The sequence below is a fragment of the Prionailurus bengalensis genome, chromosome D3 (assembly GCF_016509475.1).
Source record: "Prionailurus bengalensis isolate Pbe53 chromosome D3, Fcat_Pben_1.1_paternal_pri, whole genome shotgun sequence".
Lineage (NCBI taxonomy): Eukaryota > Metazoa > Chordata > Mammalia > Carnivora > Felidae > Prionailurus > Prionailurus bengalensis.
Window position 1 is genome coordinate 83,002,254 of NC_057356.1, and position 23,480 is coordinate 83,025,733.

At 38.5% G+C, this 23,480-nt stretch overlaps 1 protein-coding gene across 4 annotated transcripts in view; it reads left to right on the forward strand.

Moving 5' to 3' along the window:
* Window positions 1–23,231, forward strand: part of CDH7 (cadherin 7) — a 123,986-nt gene extending 100,755 nt beyond the window's left edge. For all 4 annotated transcript variants that reach the window (XM_043559060.1, XM_043559057.1, XM_043559056.1 and 1 more), the window contains 3 exons: window positions 226–343; window positions 3,445–3,696; window positions 20,120–23,231. In XM_043559060.1, coding sequence (XP_043414995.1) covers window positions 226–343; window positions 3,445–3,696; window positions 20,120–20,613 — 864 coding nt within the window. In that variant the 3' untranslated portion in view covers window positions 20,614–23,231. The remainder of the gene's footprint in view (window positions 1–225; window positions 344–3,444; window positions 3,697–20,119) is intronic.
* Window positions 23,232–23,480: the final 249 nt, after the last annotated feature.

A 23,480-nucleotide genomic window follows, 5' to 3' on the forward strand; every position in this document is an offset into this window, starting at 1 on the left:
TACAGCTTATGTCTCAGGTTCACAAAAGTAAATTCAAACACAGCGTTTGAAAAGGACACGGCTTGTTTTTCAGAGCCCTTCTTAGATTGAGTTCGTATTAGTTTATCTGCTCCTTCCTTCCAGAAGGATGGTGTTTATTATAAGGTATAAAATTGCTCTTCTCTGTCACAGAAAACAAAGCCGAGCACAACAACATATTTTCATGTTTTACTTCTCCATCCCTAGGTTATCCAGAAGATCAGTGCCGTTGATAAAGATGAGCCATCCAATGGACACCAGTTTTATTTCAGCTTAACGACTGATGCAACAAATAACCACAACTTTTCATTGAAAGATAACAAAGGTAAGGGATTATTATGGTCACCAGTGGAGGCAGCAGGTACAAACTCTCTAAACAACTACTTTTTCTTGCTCAGGGATCCTGATTGTGGAATACATATACATACACATATACCGACACATACAAGGACATTAATTAAAGGGCAGTGAGTGGAGTGCCTGGGTGGCTCAGCCAGTGAAGCATCCAACTCTTGAATTCGACTCAGATCACGATCTCACAGTTTTGTGAGTTTGAGCCCCAATAGCACAGGGCCTGCTTGGGATTCTGTCTCTCTCTGCCCTTTCCCCGCTCGTGCTGTGTCTCTCTCTCTCTCAAATAAACTCTTAAGGGGCTCGTTGCCCTTAAATTTTTTTTAAGTAATTTTTATCTGTGGATTTGCTGTCATTAAGAAGCAGCTGCTACTTAAATCACTTCCAGCCAAAATCCAAATAAGGGAAAAGGCAGGTCCACCTTTCTCTTTACTCCTAGACATTTGAGGGGCCAGCTAAATGTATCAATAAGGCTATCCTATATAGGCATAACTGAGACGTTAGGAAAATAATTGGTATTTCCAATCTGATTTCAACATAAATCAATTTTGACCTAATACCTTCAATAGCAACATCAGTTATTCCTTTATTTTTACATAAAAGTAATCCATGCAGACAATTAAAAGATATACTCCTCGTGCAAGGAAATATAAAAAAGAATTTCCTGTCATCCTCAATCTCATCTCCTTGCGTCAGAGGTGAACACTTTTACCAGTTCCCTAAGTGTCATTATAGAAACATATTTACAGAGACCTGTAAGTATATTCTGATTTTGCTTAAATAAATAAATATATACAGACTTACAGGCATATATAATTATATATAAATATTGTATATATATTTATAAAATATAAACAACTTATATAGACAATTATATATATATATATATAAAATTATAGACATATACACAACATATAGACAATTATAAGAACTTTTAAGGGAAGCAGAAGACCATTCTGTTGTCTAATTTTGAATTTATTCACAGGTGATTTCATTCAAGGTATTTATTTTAACAGAAGGGTATTTGCAACTGATATATCGGGAAGAGTATTCCCCCACCAATACAGAAGATGTATTTCTTTCAGCTTGAATATGTGAATCAGGCTTCAGGAACAAAAAAAAAAAACAAAAAAACAAAACGTAGAAACAATTTGCTAGTCAAACAGTGGCTCATCTAAAATGACTTAGAAGGTGGGCATTATAAGTGCTTTTTGCCTAAAGCCTACATCCTGTTTAGCGCAGAAAATCCAAGTTTGACCTCAAAACTTCAATCTTAAAATATTTTTCCTGATTCCATCCTCTGCTTAAATGAGAACACTATCTTGTCCCTTCTGTAACGTAAAAGGAAGAACATTCTCTATGTGGGTAATCCCAAACTCTCTGACTTAATCATATTTGCAAGGGACAGTTCTCAGCACTTGGATTCACCCAGCACAAATGCAGAGAGGGGAATTTATGACCTTTCCAAGAAGAGAGTATTTCCCCCATGTGTCATCATCATGCAGTGCCATGATTTTTGGACAGTAAACGCACACTTGAAAGACTTCCCTAAGTCAAGTCCAGAGCGTCCTAGCATGAACCATGTAAGAATTAGGAGATTAGTTCTTAGGTTGGCTTCCATCATAGGAACTGCATAGAGAACATCACCATTCTTACGATATCTTTCCTGAGCACAGGACTCCCTTCTCATGTATTAGGCATTTTTGCATGTGTTCCTTGATTCGTCGTGCACGTGCACAAGTGTGCTCTCTGATGCCAGGCATGTTAGATTACTGTTCAGCAACTCTGAAACAACTTTGTGTATCACATCATGAATACATATATCTGAGTGGTTGAGAGGCCAAGAAATCGACGTTGCGTTACTATTAAGTGTATAGAGAAACATACTGAAAAGAATATCCTTCAGCCGCATGTGTGGATTTTTAATGAACACCTCAAATTCACATTTTAAAACAAGATTCATTTACATAAAAACTTACCGGATGGAATCCAAAAACCAAACAGTTGCTCTTGCCATATTTGTAACTGCAGGTTATATGATTTCTTTGGTCTCCTGTGAGCTTGCTGTTTGGTGCTATTTGGATAGAATAGATTTCAGCTTGCTCTTTCATTAGAGCATTGTTAATTCTTTTATGGTAACATTAGATAAATGTCCTTTTGATAGCTTGGAAAGGAGATACAATATTAAAGTACACTCGATGAAACTAGCGTCCTATTTTCCTTTATGTGTTAATTGCTGTAAGTTTAAAGGACCACATACATTCTCTAATTAGTTAATGAAGACAAGTTAGTTGGGTAAACCGCTAGCAGATAAGAAAAAATATTTCTGATCTAGAAATCACAGTTATGTGATACAGACTTATTGATCACTGTTAAAAGTTTCATAATTACTTTAAACGTTTAGATGAAATAGAATATTGAATATAAATTAAACACAAATGACCCATTTTATCACTGACACAATGTTTATACACATGGGGCCTGGGTCACGATATATACCAATATGGATTTTTAAAAACTACAGTGTCATTTCTGATAGCTATACTTAGATAAAGCCGGATCGACTTATTTTAATTGTTTCTATATTGGGTTTGAGACAGGTGGAGATTTTTGGGCTAGCTCATGATGCTGCAAAGATACCCTGTTCATTTGCATCATCCTCTTTGTAAGCGTGTGGTTCGACATGTAAGAGAAGTAAGGGGGTAGACTACATGGGATTTTCACAAAGCTGCAGTTAGTAAGTGATGAATAAAAATTTCCATATTCAGTTTTACTTTGTCACTGTTTCCTTGGGTCATAACTCCAAAGCATGAGGTAAATGTATTGAACAGTACTAGAATGAACCAGTATTGGGTAATATATAGTGCTCGGTCTAAAGACACCAAACAGAAGGACTTAACTCACATACATCGTGTGTGTGTGTGTGCGTGTGTGTGTTTCTTCCAGAAGTTTGTACCGCTTAAACCCCCTCACCTGTTTCGCCCCTCCTCTCACCCTCCCCCTTAAATGGATACAGTTTGGCAGGACTGAGTCTGCCAGAAATCTGGGGTTACACGTTTGCTTTCTTTATCCTAGACAACACGGCTTCCATTCTCACCAGGAGAAACGGCTTCCGGAGACAGGAGCAGTCTGTGTACTACCTGCCCATCTTCATCGTGGACAGTGGTTCGCCTTCCCTCAGCAGCACGAACACCCTCACCATCCGCGTCTGTGACTGTGATGCCGACGGGGTAGCCCAGACCTGCAACGCGGAGGCCTACGTCCTACCTGCCGGCCTCAGCACCGGAGCCCTGATCGCCATCCTCGCCTGTGTCTTGACGTTACTGGGTGGGTACAGTTTCCGGTGCTTTCTCTGCGAGAGCAGTCACACCAACCCTGCATGGACCGTGACCCTTCTCTTTCCTTTGGCCTTGGGTACCTTTTTGAGAACATACACAAATGTTCCCCTCTATTGGGTTTTGTTCAGTAAGCAACCCATGTTCCTTTGGCCACGCTTTCCAATGGTATATTTAAAACACAGCTCAGAAAAAAAAATACCAATCTCTTTTTTAAAATCGCAGTGAAGATACAGGACTGTTTAAAATTGATTTTTTTTTCAAATTTACCATGTTGTTTTACAGTACCCTACAGAGTCGTCTATTAGACCAGAATCTTCTCTATGTTGTTTTGATAAGATGATTACTTCAGAAATTATGGCTTTATACGCCCCCTCTTTTCAGAAAAGATGTAAGGAATATTTTATAATTATTCACGAAGTTAAAGAGATTGTAATTCCAGCAGTGCAAAAGTTACAGTTTTCCCAAGAATTAACATATTTAATTGTACTCTCCTGGATTATTTCATTACGTGGTTAAATAAGATTTACAACTTGTATTAGAATTACAGTTTTGTAAGAGATTATGCAGTACGCTTTTAAAAATTGGGAGCTAGCCAACATGGGCATTGGGTAATGGTTTTTTTCCTTAGCTACACTCTCTTTCACAGTGTAACTTTCCACAGCAAGGACAATGAGCATTTATGATTGTGTTTGAGACCGTGCTGTGTGTTTTCTAAGGTAAATGGGTCTGATATAATTTGTGAACCCATTTATAATATATTTTTATAAAAGCAGAACTTGGCGATGTGAGTCGTCATTGTGTAATCTTTAAAAACAAGATTTATGGAGTTAGGTAAACCTAGTGTTTATTACTGCTCCCAACATACACTGGTTTTTCACCGGAGGAACATTAATTTTTCTAAAGCTGGCTTCTTAATCTCTGAGGGGAAAATAGTAGAACTAGACTCATAAGGTTATTGTCAACCTTAAACGAGACAGTTGTGTGCCTACCACATAGTGGACATTCAGTAACTTTTAAGTGTTACTGGTGAAGCAAGTTCCCAACCCATGAACCAAGCTAAGACCTAGTTACTAACACACTGTCAATGATCTCACACAGATGTAAACTACGTTTTCGATAACTTCAGCTAACCAAATAACTTCACACAGGTGGCAGAAAGTCTCAGAAAATCATTAGGCATGGCGATTCCCAGTTAAAGCCTGATGAGAATTGAAACGATTAGCCTCAGTTTTGAAAAAGATGGAACCATTGCAAAGGTAGATGGTATGTGGATGACTCTTCTTGAACTTAACTTGGCTAGTTTATCACACACCATTTAGATTACATCGGACTTTAAAAGAACAAGATAAAATTGGATTTCCCAGAATTTAATCATACCCAGCAGTCAATTATCTTTTTTTAAGGCTGTCTAATGAAGCCTGCTTCATTGTTAGAACATACTTTTACCTTGGACTTAGGAGTTCCCTGCAATTTAGGTTGCTTGGTTCTAATTAGTTAAGAATCATTACCTAGCTGTCACTGGTAAGTGAAATTGAGTATTATTAGATTTCATTTTTGCATATAATATATATGAGTATTTGTGTATACATATATCTTAGGGTAAGTTTATAGATTTTTGTTGATTTCTTCAAAATTTAGTTAACTTTTTTGTTAAATTTAAACATTTTCCTTTAATAGATACCAGCTTAGGAATACCTCTTCTCAGGATAAGGTGTTTATGTCTTATATTTTACTGGGGTTTTTTTCTAAAGTTTCTTTAAGTCTATAAAAACAAAAGTCAAAACAGAGCCTATTGTCCTGAAATTCATTTTGAAACCATTGGCTTTCTTGTCTTGGTAAGGACTTGGCTCAGTAATCAGCATGTCCAAAAACTGGTATTTCTGTTCAGCACTGAGTCTCTTTGTGCCTTATTTCCTGAGTCTTTAGAAGCAGATAATCGGGACTTTGCATGTTCTTTTGGTTCTGTCTCCTCAGTCGTAGACTCTAGGTTTTCACACAGTATGTACCGAAGTCAATGTGACTATTTGGGGTGAGGGTGGTGTGGATGGGACAGCCAGCCTCGCACGGATCATGGCTTCTAGTGCACAAGTAACACATTCTTTCCACCTCAAGAAGTAAGATGAGTCGTATTCCTAGACACTCGATACCAGGATTTATAGTTCAACCTTTTTAGGCTTCTGAATAAATATTGCAAGAAAAAAAGAAAGGTAAAAGGGTGGAAATAGGGAAGAACTCCTTGAGAATCTAGGTCAGTTTAGGGATGTTGTGGTCCAGTGAGGTTTTAAATTAAAGCTACTTATAAGATGAGAGAAAGGGATGCCCTGAAGGTTCCAGAATGCTCCTGCAGGAAGGCATCACAGAAATCCATTCCAACCCAAACCCCTGCATTTTGCAGAGGGGGAGAGTGAGGTACAATGAGGTTCAAGGATTTCAGGAGTTCATATAACAATGGCGATTATGGCATTTCTCAGTCACTGATTTTTGGATTAATCTACAAAGGAATTGCACCTTGAAAATATATTTTTTTAATGTTCATATGTAGTCCTTTCTTAAAATTGGAAAGTCATGTTGTCTGAAGTTGGCTGTGTTGACTTCACCTCTGTGTCCTCTTAATTTCATGGGTGAAATCTTTCCCGACTCTTCTCCCATCCCCACTTTGTTCTCACCCTTTCTGACTTATTTGCATGGGAATTCTCTGAATGAAAGACATGATTCCACAGTTAGAGCCTGCAGCTTCCTTTCCTTCCACTGAATACAACTTGAATGAGAGAGATTATGGTCATATTCAAGGTTCATGAGAAAGCTATCGACGAGATGCAGTTATTTTGCCAGTAGAAACATTTCATCAATATATGGCAAGATCCTTTAGTATTCTAATGTCTGACTAAATATTTTGCCCCCAAATTTTGTTACACATTTTGATCATAAACTCATAATTGTTGACATATGTGCTTATTTTTCAACCAGGCTGAAAGCACTTCAAAAAACTTTTTATGAATGACACTAACTTACTACTTCAGTGGATTTTGAGAAGTGAGCAGACAGAATTTCAGTTGTTTTAAATATGGATTTGGGGCACGTGGGTGGCTCAGTCGGCTAAGCATCCAACTTGATTTCAGCTCAGGTTATGACTTCATGGTGGTCGTGAGACCGAGCCCCATGTCAGGCTCTGTGCTGACAGAGCAGAGCCCGCTTAGAATTCTGTCTCTCCCTTTCTCTGCTCCTTTCCTGCTTGTGTGTGCTCGCTCACTCTTCCAAAATGAACAAAAAAATAGGGTTTCAGTATTATTGGACATCTATCCAAAGACTGTTATAGCCAGTTTCTTCATTAGTCTGCACAGTTACTTTGTTAGCTTGTGCATTTTCCTGCACGTTGAAACCGTCACTGAATTTACTATATTCAGTTTTGTTTTTCCCTATTTGGACCATTAGGTCCAAGTAATTGAAGTCCTATAACACCCCCTCTGGCTCTTTGCTCTTCAGCCACAATTGGGATTTGTTAGACTGGCCCAGCTTCAAGTGCAATAAGACGTTTGTAGAAAACACTGCTTACCACATGGAATTCAAGTTCAAGTTCTTCCAGTGTGCCCAGGATGGCCAGCTTCACATTCAGCTGTCTTGCGTCTTTTCACTTTTCCTTCCTGATGTACGAAGTGTTGAAGTGTACTTGCTCCCCTGTGATTCTGGCCACTCATGATTTTGTTCAACAGGAAAATATATTCCCAGTTTTGTAAGTGACAATATTACCTAACTAAAAAAAAAATGCGGAGAACAATATGATAGCACTATGTAAAAGACTGAGCCCCATCATAATCTATAATGATCAAAAGTACTTGATACAGCAGTCCTATTGATAATAAAGGACTGAAGTAGCCAATTTACGATGGCACATGTTCCCCTTTCAAACAAACGCAAGCATAGTAAAAAATGAATTGCATTTAATAAGCTCATACTAAGAGCTAGCCGTTAGTTATGTGCTTTACAAACATGGTCCGATTTAATTCTCGTAACACGCATTTCCTAGGCACGTGTTAGTAAGCAGTCGTATGCCCACTTTTTTATATGAGAAAACTGTAAATTGGAGGAGACATGCACAAAGTTATAAGGTGTCAGAGCCAGGACTCAGACACAGGCGGGCCTGGCTTCTGAATGTCCTTCATAAGGTATGTTTCCCTGTGTGTTTTCCCGTGTGAAAGACTTGTGTGTCTCTGGGAAATGCCTACAGATCTGTGGGTATCACAACCCACGTACTGCCAAATTAGAGCAGAATCTTTGATCTGCTTTACACAGCAGCTTTATCGCTTCTTTGGCTACCTCTGAGTGTCTAATTTACAGGATCTTCCAATTACTTCCAACCTTGAGACAACGCATCGAGAATTGTGTATGATAAATTTGAGATGATACTGCATTATCACCAAAATGTATAGTATACCAGTTGTCTTTGTACACACAATATTCACTTTACTTAGGTCAGTTTTATCGCTATCTTGAGACTCAACTTGCACACTTAATGGAGAGGCCTCTGTGATACTTTTGGGAAAGTAATGGGAAGTTTGGTTTGAGTTATAATGAAATGTTTCCCCTTCTTGAGACATGGAAAACAATGTCTCTTTTGTGCAGGTGATTGGCAAACTCTAGGTGGGCACATTCATTATTCTAACGGACTGCTGGCATTAGAAATCGGACAGAATTATTAAATCCTGAACAGTTTTCCTATATCCCTACCTCTCCTCCCAATTTAGTCCCTACTTCCATGTTTTTTGTTTTTTTTTTTGAGGGGAATCAGTCATCCTTTACTTTTCTTTCTTTTCCATGCCCCACAGCCAATCAGTATCCCCAAATATGAATTTTACTTTATCGATCCTTGAATCTATGCTATTCTCTGCCTTGATGTTGCACCTGATTTTGCCCAGGGCCCATCGTCGCCCTTCTGGATTATGGCAGTCATTCTAGTCTCTACCAGATGCCAATCTGTCAACATCCCAGGCAGAGTAATATTTTGCAAAGCAAATGTGACTGTGACACAGCCCAGCATAAAATAAAATTTCCATGGCTCCCGATTGTCTACAGACAAAAATCACAGACTCTGTGACCTTACTGCTCCCTCCCAGTTCAACCTTCAGCCAAATGGCGGAGCTGCTCTTAGACTCCTCGTGATTTGCCTTACCTACTCTTAAATGACTTGCTCCTTCTGCCTGGAACACCATTCTCCTTTTTTGCATCGGAGTCGACTTTGGGTACTGTTCCTGCATACCCCGTAGCACCTTGTTTATACGAGAGCGTCCTGCAAGGTTGACTCACCTGTTTCATTAGTTTGTCTATCTCCTCGAGTAGATTCCTGCTTTTAGAGGCAGGGGCTGAGCATTATTTGATCATTATATATGTAGCATCTCATAAAATGCTGATATGACATGTAGAGGGTGTTCCATACCCTCCTGTTGAATTAGACCATGGACGATTTTAATGTACTCATTAGTGGAAAAGAATGTTTGATTTAGTTTTGTCTTTATCTGTAAGTAGTATCTCCATTGGACCCAGATTTTCCCATTTCCTTAGATGATATGATTTTAAGGCATTTTTTCCCAAATCCAGCCTATTTTTTTCTATAAAGTGGATATGGCACACATTTAAAATATTTAAATTCTATTTTCAGTGTAGTAATCCCAAGATCTATAAGGGCTCAAGAAAAAATAAATCCGAATATATGATTTTCCAAATCTGTCCAAAGACAGAGAAAATATTGCAGCAGACATTTCAAGGATACTGCATTTGTTGTTAAAATTCAGTTCAAATCTTAGTTAAAAATGCTATAGTTGATAGCTAATTTACCTCAATCACATGCTGGGATTTTATCACATATAAATCTTCATTTATTCTTTGTGACTATAAATAATAGAGTGGGTTCATAAGTACAAGTTCAAATTCTAGCCTCCTATTACTGAGCATCTGCATATATCTCTTATTCTACAGCACATAGATCCAGACAAAATGACAAGTTGAATTTTCTCATCCCTTAGATCTTAGCTTAGATGTCACTTGCAATGACATCCGCCTTTGATCACCAGACTGCACTAGTACCCCTGTATTTTTCCTATCATTTCACTTTTTTAAACCTAAATTATTTCTTTGCCTGAAACATTTCAGAAGCATCAAATGTACCTACATAAAACCCAAATGGTTCTCATGGCCCACAAAGCAAGACATGTTCTGACACCTGCTTGCCTCTTGAAGGTATCAGGGTAAGCCTTCGCTCAGCCTGCAGGAAGAGATGCACAGCTGCCTTTCCATCCATTTCAAACATGGCACCCTGTTACTGAGAAATTCTTCCTGAATCCCTTTACCTGCTGGGCTCACACTCCCCTTTATGTCCAGACTCAGTGTTACCTTCTCAGGGGGACTGTCCTCACCTGCTGATTCAATTAAGAGCCATTTACAACCAGATTCTTTTTTTGTTTTTAATTGAAGTATACTTGACCTACAGTGGCCTATTAAAGTGTACATTACAGTGATTTGATACGTTTCTATGAAGTGAACCCCATGATAAATGTAGTTACTGTATATTGCCGTAGAGTTGTTACAAAATTATTGACTGCATCCCCTGTACATTTCCATGCCTTAATTTCTTTTTTTTTTCCAACGTTTATTTTTTTTGGGACAGAGAGAGACAGAGCATGAACGGGGGAGGGGCAGAGAGAGAGGGGGACACAGAATTGGAATCAGGCTCCAGGCTCTGAGCCATCAGCCCAGAGCCCGACGCGGGGCTCGAACTCACGGACCGCGAGATCGTGACCTGGCTGAAGTCGGACGCTTAACCGACTGCGCCACCCAGGCGCCCCTCCATGCCTTAATTTCTAACTGAAGGGTTATACCACTTAGTCTCATTCACCTATTTTGTCCACCTCCCAGTCACTTCCCACTCATAACCAACATTTTGTTCCCACCGAGTCTGTTTCCATTTAGGATGTAATTCTTTTTATGGCTGAACATTCCATTGTGTGTGTGTGTGTGTATTTTTTTTTCCTGTGCGAGAGAACACTTACAATATGGAGGTTCCTCAAAACATGTGTCTCTTTGAATTGGTGTTTTCATTTCCTTTGCATAAAGACCCAGAAGTGGATTTGCTCAATCTTCCTTTTTGAGGAACCTCCAGATTGTTTTCCGTAATGGCTGCACCAGTTTGCATTCCCACTCGCAGTGTATAAAGTTTGTTTGTTTTTCTCTACATCCTTACCAACAATTTTTTTTTTGACAGTTGCCAGTCTGACAGGTGTGAGGTCATCTTATTATGGTTTTGAATGTCATTTTCCTGGTGATTAGTGATGTTAAGCATCTTTTAGTGTGCCTGCTGGCTATCTGTAGGTCGTCATTTGAAAAAATTATTCAAGTTTTCTACCCATTTTTATTTTATTTTTTATCTATTTATTTATTTGAGAGAGTGGGGAGAGGGGCAGAGAGGGATAAAGAGAATCTTTTTTTTTTTTTTTTAGTGTTTAGTTATTTTGAGAGAGAGAACATGAACAAGTGAGGGGCAGAGAGAGATGGGGACAGAGGCACTAAGTGGGCTTGCACTGACAGCAGGAAGCCCGACATGGGGCTCGAACTCACGAACCACGAGATCGCGACCTGAGCCAAAGTTGGACGCTCAACTGCCTGAGCCATCCAGGCACCCCTGTTGTAGTTTTTTGTTTTATTAGGTTCTTTTGTAGGTTTGGTTTTGGTTATCATGTGTTTCACATACACCAGTGTTATAGCAGTCTATTTTAAGCTGATAGTTGCTTAATTTCCAATGCATTCCAGAAGTATGACATTTGAGGGCCCTGGGTGGCTCAGGGAAGCATCCAACTCCTGATTTCAGCTCAGGTCATGATCTCATGATTGGTGGGATGGAGTCCCTCACTGGGCTTTGTGCTCACAGTGTGGAACCTTGGGATTCTCTCTCTCTCCCTCTTTGTCTTCCCCTCCCCTGCTCATATACTCTCTCGCTCTTTCTTTCAAATAAACTTTAAAAAATATTAATAAAAATAAAAGTACATTTGTACTCCCCCCAGCACACACACATTTTATGTGGCTGATAACATATTTTACATCCTTTTGTTTTTTTTAATTTTCATACTAGATTTTTAAGTGGCTGATTCACTACCTGTATTATTTGCCTTCATTGGTGAGATTTTTTTCTTTCATATATTGTCTAATTTTTAGTTATGGCCTTTTCCACTTAAATCTGTTTTTAATTCCTTTCTTTTAATGCGTATTTTGAGAAAGAGAGTGTGAGTGAGGGAGCAGCAGAGAGAGTAGGAGAGAATCCCAAGCAGGCTCCGCACTGTCAGCAGCCCAATATGGGGCTCAGTCCCACAAACCGTGAGATCATGACCTGAGCCAAAATCAAGAATTGGATGCTTAACTGACTGAGCCACTCAGGCAAGCCTTAAGGAAGACATTTTAACTTTCTTTGGAAGTCTGTTTTAGTGGTGGTGAACTTTAGTTTTTGATTTTCTGGGAAACTGGGGATCCTTGGTCACGTCATGTCGGGGCTGCCTTAGTGGGATGGCTGAAGCTAGGGCAGATGTGAGCTGGGGGGGGGGGTGGTCCCTGGGCGTGCCATGCTTGGGGCACCATGACCCGAGAGTTGAAGCCAGATCAGGGGGTGCCCTGGGCAAGCTATACAAACGCCTGCGATTCCTTGTCATGAAACCTGTGTATTTCTTTTAGATCAGTTACTACAATTGGTACATCTGTTTATTTGCTTTGCTCAAATTTAAGAACACCTTGAGAGTACTGATCTTAACCTTTCTTTTAATCCAGTGTATTCCCAGGGCCCAATAGAGCAAAGGTAGAAGGAAATGCCTTTAGGGATGAATTTGTGAATAGTATTTAACACGTCCTGTTCACTTTCCTGTCTTTGCCACTTATGTTAAGCTTCTCGAGAATCGTTCTGGTGTCTCTATTTTACCATCCAATAAATAGAATAGTATAGATAGCAAATAACTAAATAAAGAGGGAGTGAGCAAAATCACATGAGTACAAGTAAAATTTGCTTTTAGTGTGCAAGTTATAGGACTCAAATTTTAGCAAGACCCAGAGATATAGGCGTTAGGTTGCATAAGACTTTGTTATAGTAGTTTAACACATATCACCCATTATTGTGCTTACTCTATATATTTTTAAGACTTTATAAACTTAATCTTTGTAAAGTTACTATAAGATAATTTTTATGAGTTGATTTCTATTATCTCCATTTTGGAGAGGAGGAAACTGAGGCAGGGCTAAGTAAAATATTTTATATAAGCCCACATATTCGGTCAATAGGGGCAGGGATTCAGTGTAAATGTGGATTTAGGGACAGGATTTGAGGTGCATTCCAGGAGTTACACTATCTAATAATTGGTTCATTACAGTGGTGGAATGAGCAAGAGGTAAATACAAGGAGGAAGTGAAGTTCAAGGCAAAGGCGACCTGGAAGTTTCTAGTTTGGGGTTCAGGGATCTTTCTGAGAAAAGAGCACAAAATATGAAACTGATTAAAGTAAATGGGTTTAAACCTGAAGAGAGACATTTGTACAGAAAGGTGTAAGCTAAGTGATGGTAACATTAAAAAATTATAATTGCCATATAAGAAGTATTTACCATAGTCCGAGCAACCCATACATTTTCATTAATAAAAATCACGAGCGGTCATTTATGAATATGATCTGCTTCATTTAGAGAGACAGATGGGACGTTTATATGTCAAAGAACTCACCAATTGCCCTATATAGAAAGTAGTCGAATTCTGGTGTTTCACTGAGCTCATGTAGAAAGAGTATTGGATGAAAAGGGAAGAAGCCAAGTACAGAATTTGAGGAAGATTTACCATAAGTATTACCCTAGAGAAGATCAGCTACCAACAAACCATGATTTGAGAGGAGAGAGTAAAAAAGATTTTTTTTTAACTATAAGAATTTCTGTGACATTGTATTAAAACAAAAAACTCACCCATATCATGTTTCTGCATTGAAGTTCTACTTCAAATATGATAGATATGCCATGTAAACATAGAGCTGACTAGTGCCCACTGGATTGGGCAACTATCAAGGTCATTGGTAACCTTAGTCTTGGAAATAACAGAAAAATTCAGATTTCTCTGGTTTCAGAGCAATTAGGATATAAGAATGTGGAAATATGAAATAGGCTGCTTTTATAAAAAAAAAAAGTCAATAAAATTGAGTGCCGTTGAAGATAAATCATTGATTAGCAAACTGTCACTTAATGACCTATTTTTTTGTGGTGGGAGTATGGAGCTCTGGGGGAGTTCCAGGCATGGAAAAAGTGGTGGGAACTTGGAAGTGATGCTGAAAAGAACTAAGATGTTTCTCTGTCATGGTGGTTTCTGATCTGAAGCCACCAAATCAAAAGAAAATTCATGAAACGTAATTAGTGCCAAATAGAGAACATGTAACAGATTTTCAGTAATAGTGGTGCAAATCAAGAGGATCAAAAGACAGTGAAGAGTTAAAAAGTAGTTATCGAAGGGCTAAGTTCTACTCGCACATGGATAGAATAAGCATTTACAAATTAGTGAATGTGGATATAGATTTTACTAGCAGATTTTTCATTTAAAGTAGGTCATTTTTCAGTTACACCTAATGGACACAGTAATAATTGTAGTACAATAGCTGTTTTGCTGTTCAATGCATCATTTGGCCATAAAATTTTAGAGTAGCGTACGTCAAGATCGTACGCAATTAAGATTTTTCTAGTATTTTTGAATCTTTATTTTGTCCGAAGACGTAGGTTATGGTTCACAAGTGTGAACTACATCAATGTAAACTTTCAGGGAGTAGCCTCATTAGTAAAAATAACAAGAAACACCTGAAATAAATGCTAACAACAAATTGAGTGAGCTATTAACAAACTAATATAATTTTAACGTGTTACCAAAATTTGTTTTTTTTTTCACTTTAACAATGTCTTGAGTGTCACATGTGCATTTTACACGAAAGCACATCTCAATTCGTGTTTCAGATAGGAACAGCCAAACTTCAAATGCTCAAAGCCACGGGCAGCTAGTGGCTGCTGTGTTAGCAAGCGAGGATTTAGACAATTTTATTGACTAATAAGAAATTCTGATGATTCAGAGAGATCCGTAGAGAAAGTAGTATTTCTAAGTGATGGTGGCTTATCCTTCAAGTCTTAAATCATGTTTTCTCTTTTGTGAGACTTCTCTGAGCATCGTGGGCAAAGTACCCCTTTCCATACGTATTTACCTAGCATATGTTACTTTGCTGTATAATCTATTGCATAATAGTTATTTGTATACAAAATACTGAACTTCATAATGCCGAGATCCATTTGCATCTCTCTCCAACCCCTACTTTATTAACTTAACAAGACTTATTGAGTGCATATTTACTATCAAATATTGCTTTTTGTGTTTAAAATAACAACTGTGGGGAATAAACTCACTGACGGTATAGGGATTACAGTTGTAGAAAATCAATTGCCCGGTAAAAAAAAAAAAAAGTGAATTAAAAGTAATTTAGGCTTTGGGGTGCCTGGGTGGCGCAGTCGGTTAAGCGTCCGACTTCAGCCAGGTCACGATCTCACGGTCCGTGAGTTCGAGCCCCGCGTCAGGCTCAGGGCTGATGGCTCGGAGCCTGGAGCCTGTTTCCGATTCTGTGTCTCCCTCTCTCTCTGCCCCTCCCCCGTTCATGCTCTGTCTCTCTCTGTCCCCAAAATAAATAAACGTTGAAAAAAAAATTAAAAAAAAAAGTAATTTAGGTTTTAACCTTCGGTGATAGTCTCTAAACAACAGGTTGAACTTTACAAAGTGATGCCGAACAGGTACGAAGACTTCCACTTTGGTTTACAAAAAGAACCTTTCATCGAGGTCTCAGATGGAAAAGAACTGATTTGATGGTAGTTTGCATGACTGGGTGCTTTAAAATGAACTTGGCTCAAAATTTGAAATACGCTAAAAAAATAACTAAATACATTCAGGGAAATGGTTTTCCTTTAATATAAGTAGGCTTATCAAGCTGTGGTAGAACGTGTACCGCATCAGCAGCGTTCTGCCAGGTTCTGGGGACCAAAACCGGATATTGAGAATTCTGGTGTTTGCAAGCTTAGAACATCCCGTGCAGGGGATTCGGGGATGACCACTAGGTGTTGAACTCAGTAGCTGAGAATACACTGTAAGCGTTTCAAGAGCTAATCTGGATGACTTTTCAAGCGTCTGCGTCTCTCAGAAAACAAGACACTTGATGATGCAAGTGTATTAGAGAGGGGGCCTCTTAATCACAGGGGCCAGTAACGCTGTGGTTGACCTCTAGGAAGCGTGGCTGGTTCCACTGAAATGCTGCCAAGATGATTAAGTGAAAATGTATGTATCTGGCACAGACCACGGTGACGTTGAGACTATAGGAGCCCGCTAATTTATAGGATGCTGTGTATTTTACACTTCCGTATGTTTCTCCATCTTCCCTTTTCTTTCTTTCAATGTGGGAGAATGGTGCTGTTCTCGTATGTATGCTTCTTTGCACTGGTGGGTGTCTGCACTTTCTCACAGTGAACTGCATTATGATTTATACTGTATTTCTCTTTGTAAAGATACAGCTACCAGGTTGGAGCTGCTTGGATGCAGGGATCCTCTCCTATCGGGATTTTGCCAATAACCAGCACCACAGCCGACGTACCGGGATACTCAGAAAATGTCGAATGTTATAAAACTGAATTCTAAAACCAGAAATTTTAGTTAACAGTATGCTTTGGCTGCTGCAGTAGCATTGTAATTGCTTTCGTAACATCTCTGCTGCCCTTCTTCCTATCCTCAGTCCAATCGGAATTATATTGTTTTTGAAAAACTAATATGATCGTACCATACCGGCCTCAGACCGCATTGGTTATCTCCACCTCTCTTTGCTCCACAGCTTTGTTGACTTCCGACCTTTGCTGACTGCTCGCTTGTACCAAGAGTAACCTTCCATATCACCTCTCCACCGTCACCCCAACCCCAGCCTTCAGTGACCCTCACTTAAATCTGCCTTGCATGGGTCTGTTTCTTCTACTGTGGATCTTGAAAAGATCATGTTTCCCTCTTTTGCAATAATTATCCCAGTTCTACATTGACATTTAGTTGTCTCATTATTTGATGGATATCTGCCTTCCCATTTAATTATAAGTTCCTTGAGAAAACTTATTGTGTCTACTTCTGTGCTCAACATTATATCATCCTACCTAATGCCTACAAGAAATGGTTAATGCACATTGGTTAAACATATATAAATTCATGAGCCACAGGCCCATTATAACTTCCACGTGTCTAGACTAAATCTTCCTTTATGCCTCCACTCAGAAGTATCCTTCATATGACAGAAAAGACATGAGGAAAACCTCCTAAACTATATAATCTTGTGCTTACTTAAGCAGAAAATATTCTTTTTAATGCAGGGATTATCTCCATAGACCCTGAAGAGCAGTTAATACTTGTTCTACGTAAAGGTTAAATTTTATTTTTTATATGTGCTCATGTAGTTAGAAATTAATATTCTCCTAAGTCATTGAAATGTTAAATTCTCCAACCTTCTAAAACACTTCATTTTTTTCCCAGCTTGAGGCAAGACTGAGAAATGAAATAAACTCTATAAGATACTAATATCCTTAACAGGTACTGAACCTACGAGCTGACACATTCCGTGGGTTCTGTCATGTTTCACTTTTACTGAACACTACACTTGAGCATCCAAAAGTAAGTTTATCAGCAGAAAAAACAAAATAACATTTACAGGGGTGCCTGTGTGGCTCAGTCGATTGGGCATCTGACTTCAGCTCAGGTCATGATCTCATAGTCCGTGAGTTCGAGCCCCACATTAGATTCTGTGCTGACAGTACAGAGCCTGCTTGGGTTTCTCTTTCTCTATCCCTCCCCCACTCCCGCTTGCCTGTTTTCTCTCTCTCTTTCTCTCTCAAAATAAATAAACTTAAAAAAAATACATTTACAGCAGAATATAAGAAATGGTGGTTTTATGTTATTTATATATAACGTATAAATCTATATAACATGTATATAACATAAAACATTATATATCATATACCATATATATAAATGACAAGGTTCATTATACGAAGAGAATTGAGAATTTTGAAATATTTTGCCTAAATACTGATTTAAATTAAAAGCGCATCTAATTATCACCTAATTCTTACCCTCTTCATAGCCTCATTCACTCTTATGCCCCTCCATTTCTTCCATCCTCTGCATTTGGTTGGATATTTGCTCTGCCTCAGTTTCCTTCCGACATGTCTTAGAGATTTCTCCTGTCCCTCCCTCCACCTATCCCCCCATCATGGCTCTCTCGGATACTCACTTTCCATTCTCTCTCTTAATCTGACTTCTCCAGTAATATGATATGGCCCCTCTTTCTTTCTGTTTCAACTACCTATATTTGGGTGTAGGGGAACTATGTAAAAAGGTTTCAGAAGCTAAATTTATACATAAATCTAAAGTGTTATTTACTCGTATGTGTTAAAAGATACTGGTGTGTCTTTCTCGGAACTAGCAAATGGTCACTTGAGCTCTTGGCTTGTGTGTGAATTACCGTCAATGGAAGTACTAAGCTCCTAGTGTTCTAGAAAGTGCACCGGCTTTGAGGCCGATGGAACTAGAGAACACATCATTCCTACCTACTGCATTTATTTCATGGCCACAGGCAGGTTGTTTCAGATGCCTAAGACAGCTGTCAAACAAGAACATAACATGCCCCAGAGAGCTATTCTGAGGGTCAAACGATAGACCTTGTTTGTAGACCTTCCTTTTTCACTCTACTGCCTTTTCTGTCATTTAATCTTTAGTGCATGTGCCTTGCCATAGATTTCTGCACCTTTTACTTTGTACCTAATTTCATTATTTCTCCTCGGTCAGAGGAGAAATTTTGAGTTGATGTTCTTAGTTGACCAGAAGGTAACAATGAAAACTTCACTTTGGCACACAAACAAGTACCTGGCATTCTGCTAACTCTATTTACATTCCCTCCCTTGCCTCCTCCCCCTGCCCCCTCCCAGTCTCTACCCTGGGACCGTTTGCCTATAATTATCACATGTGGCTAGACTCAGTAAATTTGAGTACTTGCCCAAGATCACCCAGCTAACTAATATGTGAAAAGGCTGGGCTTTTATTCAAGGCCCACGCCAGCATGTTACAAGAGAAAAGGACTTATTTAAAAGTAAGTGCTTAGAACTTTGTTTAAGCAGATTGAGACAGGATGGACTAGGTCTCACCTAGTCATTGCTTTTAACCACTCTGAATTACAGTGATGTCCTTCTTGGTTTTATTTATTCTGTTTTATTTTCAAATGTATTCTTAATGCCAAACTAAGACCTCTTAAGATATTGTAAATATAAATATTTCAAATGTCTTTTTTTAAATAGGCTGAGAGTAATGGTTACTTTGGGCCTTTTAGATCTTCAAGAAAAAAAAATTGGCTGATGTAATAAAAGGTAATTTAAGATAATTCTTTAATTTATATATTTTGAACTCCAAAATTCAAGAATACTTTTTTTTTCACTCTAACTAAATCAAGTACCGAGGAAATCTGATATGTTCCCAATTCATTTGGCATTCTGTCACTCATAGCCTGAGCAGAGCAGAATCTTTCTTAGTAGCGTGTACTTATTGAAAATACAAGGAGTATATTCAGGTGGTTTAAAACCAGTAACAGCCAGTGTATCTGTTGTCCTTTGCTTTCCAGTATAACCATGTGCTTTATTAATTATTCTGATAAATCTCTTTTTGGCTAAGCTGAAAACCTCACAAGCTATAATCTCTTTCCAGGTCTAACGCATAAAGACCAAGTTCAGTATTTCTTCCTGAAAGTGAGACTCAGTTTACTATAGAAAAGCTTTTTTAATCTTCATATATGGTCTGACATACTGGATTTTATTTAACAGCGGAGTTTCTTAGACAAGTACTAGGCATTTCTTCAAAGAACCTGACCAAATGCTAAAATCCATTTCCTTCTGAAATTGCTGTTGTTAAATTAGACCTAAAACATTTATGAAAGTCATTTTGCCTTTCCAGCAATTAAGGAGTTCAAAAAAAAATCCCTTTGTGTTGCATAGCTTTGAAATCATTATAGTTCTCCTGAACTGGCCCTTCAATTTGCTCTATCAAATATTTTGCAGGTTGCCTTAAAGCGGGAGACATCAATTCTGCACAGGTGTGGAGAAGGGTTTCTTGATGTATAAAAGTGTCCTTATTTTAAACGCATTTTAGCAATTTTAGCACGTCTGCCGCTGTGAATTCCCATGCACGTAGGTGGCCAACTCATTTCGCTTTAAAGAGCAGAAAATCTGTAAGTCGGGATCATAGGCCTGATTTCACCATGATGAAGGGGCAGGTGGCCATTTACTGAAACCTGCTCCTTTCCTGTCTCGTTTTAGTGTTGATCCTCCTCATCGTCACCATGAGAAGACGGAAAAAAGAGCCTCTCATTTTCGATGAGGAGAGAGATATCCGAGAAAATATTGTGAGATACGACGATGAAGGTGGGGGAGAGGAAGACACAGAAGCTTTTGACATGGCCGCACTGAGGAACCTCAATGTCATCAGAGATACCAAGACCCGAAGGGATGTGACTCCAGAAATTCAGTTCTTGAGTCGACCGACTTTTAAAAGCATCCCAGACAACGTCATCTTTCGAGAATTTATTTGGGAGAGGCTGAAAGAAGCTGACGTGGACCCCTGTGCTCCCCCCTATGACTCCTTGCAGACGTACGCGTTCGAAGGAAATGGCTCAGTGGCTGAATCGCTCAGCTCCCTAGATTCCATCAGCTCAAACTCTGATCAGAATTACGACTACCTAAGTGACTGGGGGCCTCGCTTTAAACGACTCGCAGATATGTATGGCACCGGCCCCGAGAGTTTGTACTCATAGCCCCGGAACCTTAATCTGAAATGTACTGGAGAAAAAAATAAATAAATAAAAGCAAAAACAAAACAAGGCAAAACAACGAGACAAAACAAAACAACCCACTACATACAGAAAACAAGAACTCGACCTACTAGAGAGAACGGTTGTACATATTTCTCCATTTTTAACTGTTTGGGCTTTGGCCTTGGTGAAGTGTATCTCCATTAGACTTACCCAAGGGACTGCACTGACCACAGACTCTGAGCATTCGAAGGCTTTTTGATAAAACGAAATGCTCAGTGGTTTGTGAATAGATAGCAACTCTCAGATACCTGCAAAGCACCTAACCTCTATGAGCAAGTAGTGCCCTGTGTTGTCCGTGACCCAAGCGTGCCCTGTACAAACCTTCACGGTACTGCCAGTGAGAAGAACAACACACGATGTGCCATTGAAATGTCCTAGAACTTCTCGCGACTCAAAACCCGGGACCAGTATAATTTGCGGTGATGCTTTTCGCTTGCTAGATTACAGAATCCAGCGCAAGTTTACTGCTGCTGGTTAGCAAATATATTTTATTTAGCAGTATATAAATTCTTAGAAAATCCTCCCCGGTCCTCCAATACAAACCGATAAAATTTGGTTTCAGGCAACATAACCCGTTGTTTAGCAAATAAATTACGAAGGGTTCCAAATAAGAAAAAAAAAAAAGGTAAATCATTCCTTTTGAGCTGCTTGTGGAGGTATGAAAAAAAGTTGCTGTCTATTCATTGATTTTTATTATCTCTTCTGATTTATACAGGAGACTATCTTTTCTTTTTTTTTTTTTATTTCATACATGGTGTTCTATTTATTTTGGAGCTCCAATCTCCACGAAATTCAGGTCCATCTGACTGCCTCATAGAACTAAGCTCGTCAGAACATGCTGATTTTTCTCCAGGCTGAGCTAAATGAAGGGAATGAAGCATGGATATGGAGAAGAAAATAGAGCAGTTGAGCCCTTTTCACATCTCAGAGAGGATCCCAGCTACAAGGACATACAAGATGTTCATCTGAGCCATTAGAATGTACCAAACAGTGGAATAAAAATATTTGTATTTTGGAAAGATTTCAGAATTGAGATTTGTTTTGGATGCAAGATTTATTTTTCAAGGTCACAAGTTCTCTATGCTCCAAAGACTTTTGAGAATTTGTTTTCCCCAACCTTTTTGGCTGTAACCGTATTGACTAAAAGACTGTTTATTTTTTTTGTTTGTTTTTTAACACTACCTTAATGTAATGTTACAATTTTCAAAATCCGTCTTTAAATTCTGACGCACACACCTTCCTCAAGAACTAACCAAGCAATGTAGAAGGTCCATACTGGTTTAGAGGGTGCCAAGATGAGGAGACCATTTCAAGTGATCATGTGTGTTTAGGATGGGATTCTTAGAATAAGGATTTTATGACTAAAATAATATTTCCACCTATCACTTTTTCCTAGAATAGTACTAGCTTAATGTGGATATACTGAAATAAGAATGGACTTTTTTCTTTCATTTCTCTCTTTCAGAATAATTTATTGGGTTCCTAATCAATCTACAGATAGTGGACCCTGTAGAGGAAATTACATTTTAAAAGTGCTTCTTTCTGAAAGACAAACACTGGAATCAGAATATTCATATTTGGATGACGTGAGGAGAAACCAGGATTCCGTACACTTACGCTTCATCCTTAGAAATAAAGTAGGTGAAAGTGACCTTCAGCCTCATCACAAAAGAAATAAGTCAGTCAATCTGACCATCTGCACTCAGTCCTTTCATTTGAATACAGGTTTGTAAACATTGTTGTGGGACTAGATAGATATGCTTCTTGCTGTATTAATATACATGTATGTGAAAAACTCATAACAGTAAAAGATTCTGTTCATGACTTTTAGTCCCCTATGTAAGTTTTTCGAATAAAAAAAAATACATAGTACACGTACCCAAGTCAATAAAAGCAGAGTGTGGTGCAGGAACTATGTAGGCGTTAAATCAGCAAGGTGCTGAAAAGACAGTTTTGTAATAATCCCCTGTTGTCTGCAGGAAGACAAAATCGTTTAGTGCATTTGGATGATGATGTCAAAACTGATTGTTGCACAGATCACTAAATGGAGGTTTGAGTGTATTTTAGAAAAGAATAATCACATCATTCACCTTTGTCTTGTTTTCAAGTATATATATATATATATATATATATATATATATATATAAACATATCTTTTTTTTTTTCATATTTGCTGATCACAGATTGGGAAAAGAAAAGCTCAAATTTAAATAAAGATTTGAAATTCTTGCCTATACCCACTTGCTCTTTTATGCGTGGACAATAACATCAATACAGATACTAAACTTGATTCAGTGGGATTGTTAAAAAAATACTTGAGATGGCTGAGAGTGTGTCCCTAATTTAGATGAAATTTATATGCTTTCTCTCTAAGCTTACCAGTAACAAGGGTGAGTTTGTTATTTTAGTTTTTTGGGTTTTTTTTCCCCCTTCCGAAATCCAGTGCCATATATGAGTATCTCCATAACACTTGAGAGGCTGTGTTTTAAAACCAGACCCTGTAATAATTGATAAAAAAAAATCCACGTTAAACCGAGTCAGGAGATTCTCCAGAAGCATTTAAGTAGATCCCTATTATCTAGTCACTAAAATTCAGTGGTGTATTAGAACCAGCCAGAACCGGCTCCCAAGAACCAATGACCTACGTCTCTTCACCATCCCCCTTCTAGTGATATCATTTGGTGGGTTGAAGTTAACCATGTAGTAAGATTTAGACCACCATGGAAATAAGCAAAATTTTTTTTTTCCTGAAGAGCCACTTATTAAATGTTCACCAACATTTCACTGATTAAATTGCTTTATAAAGG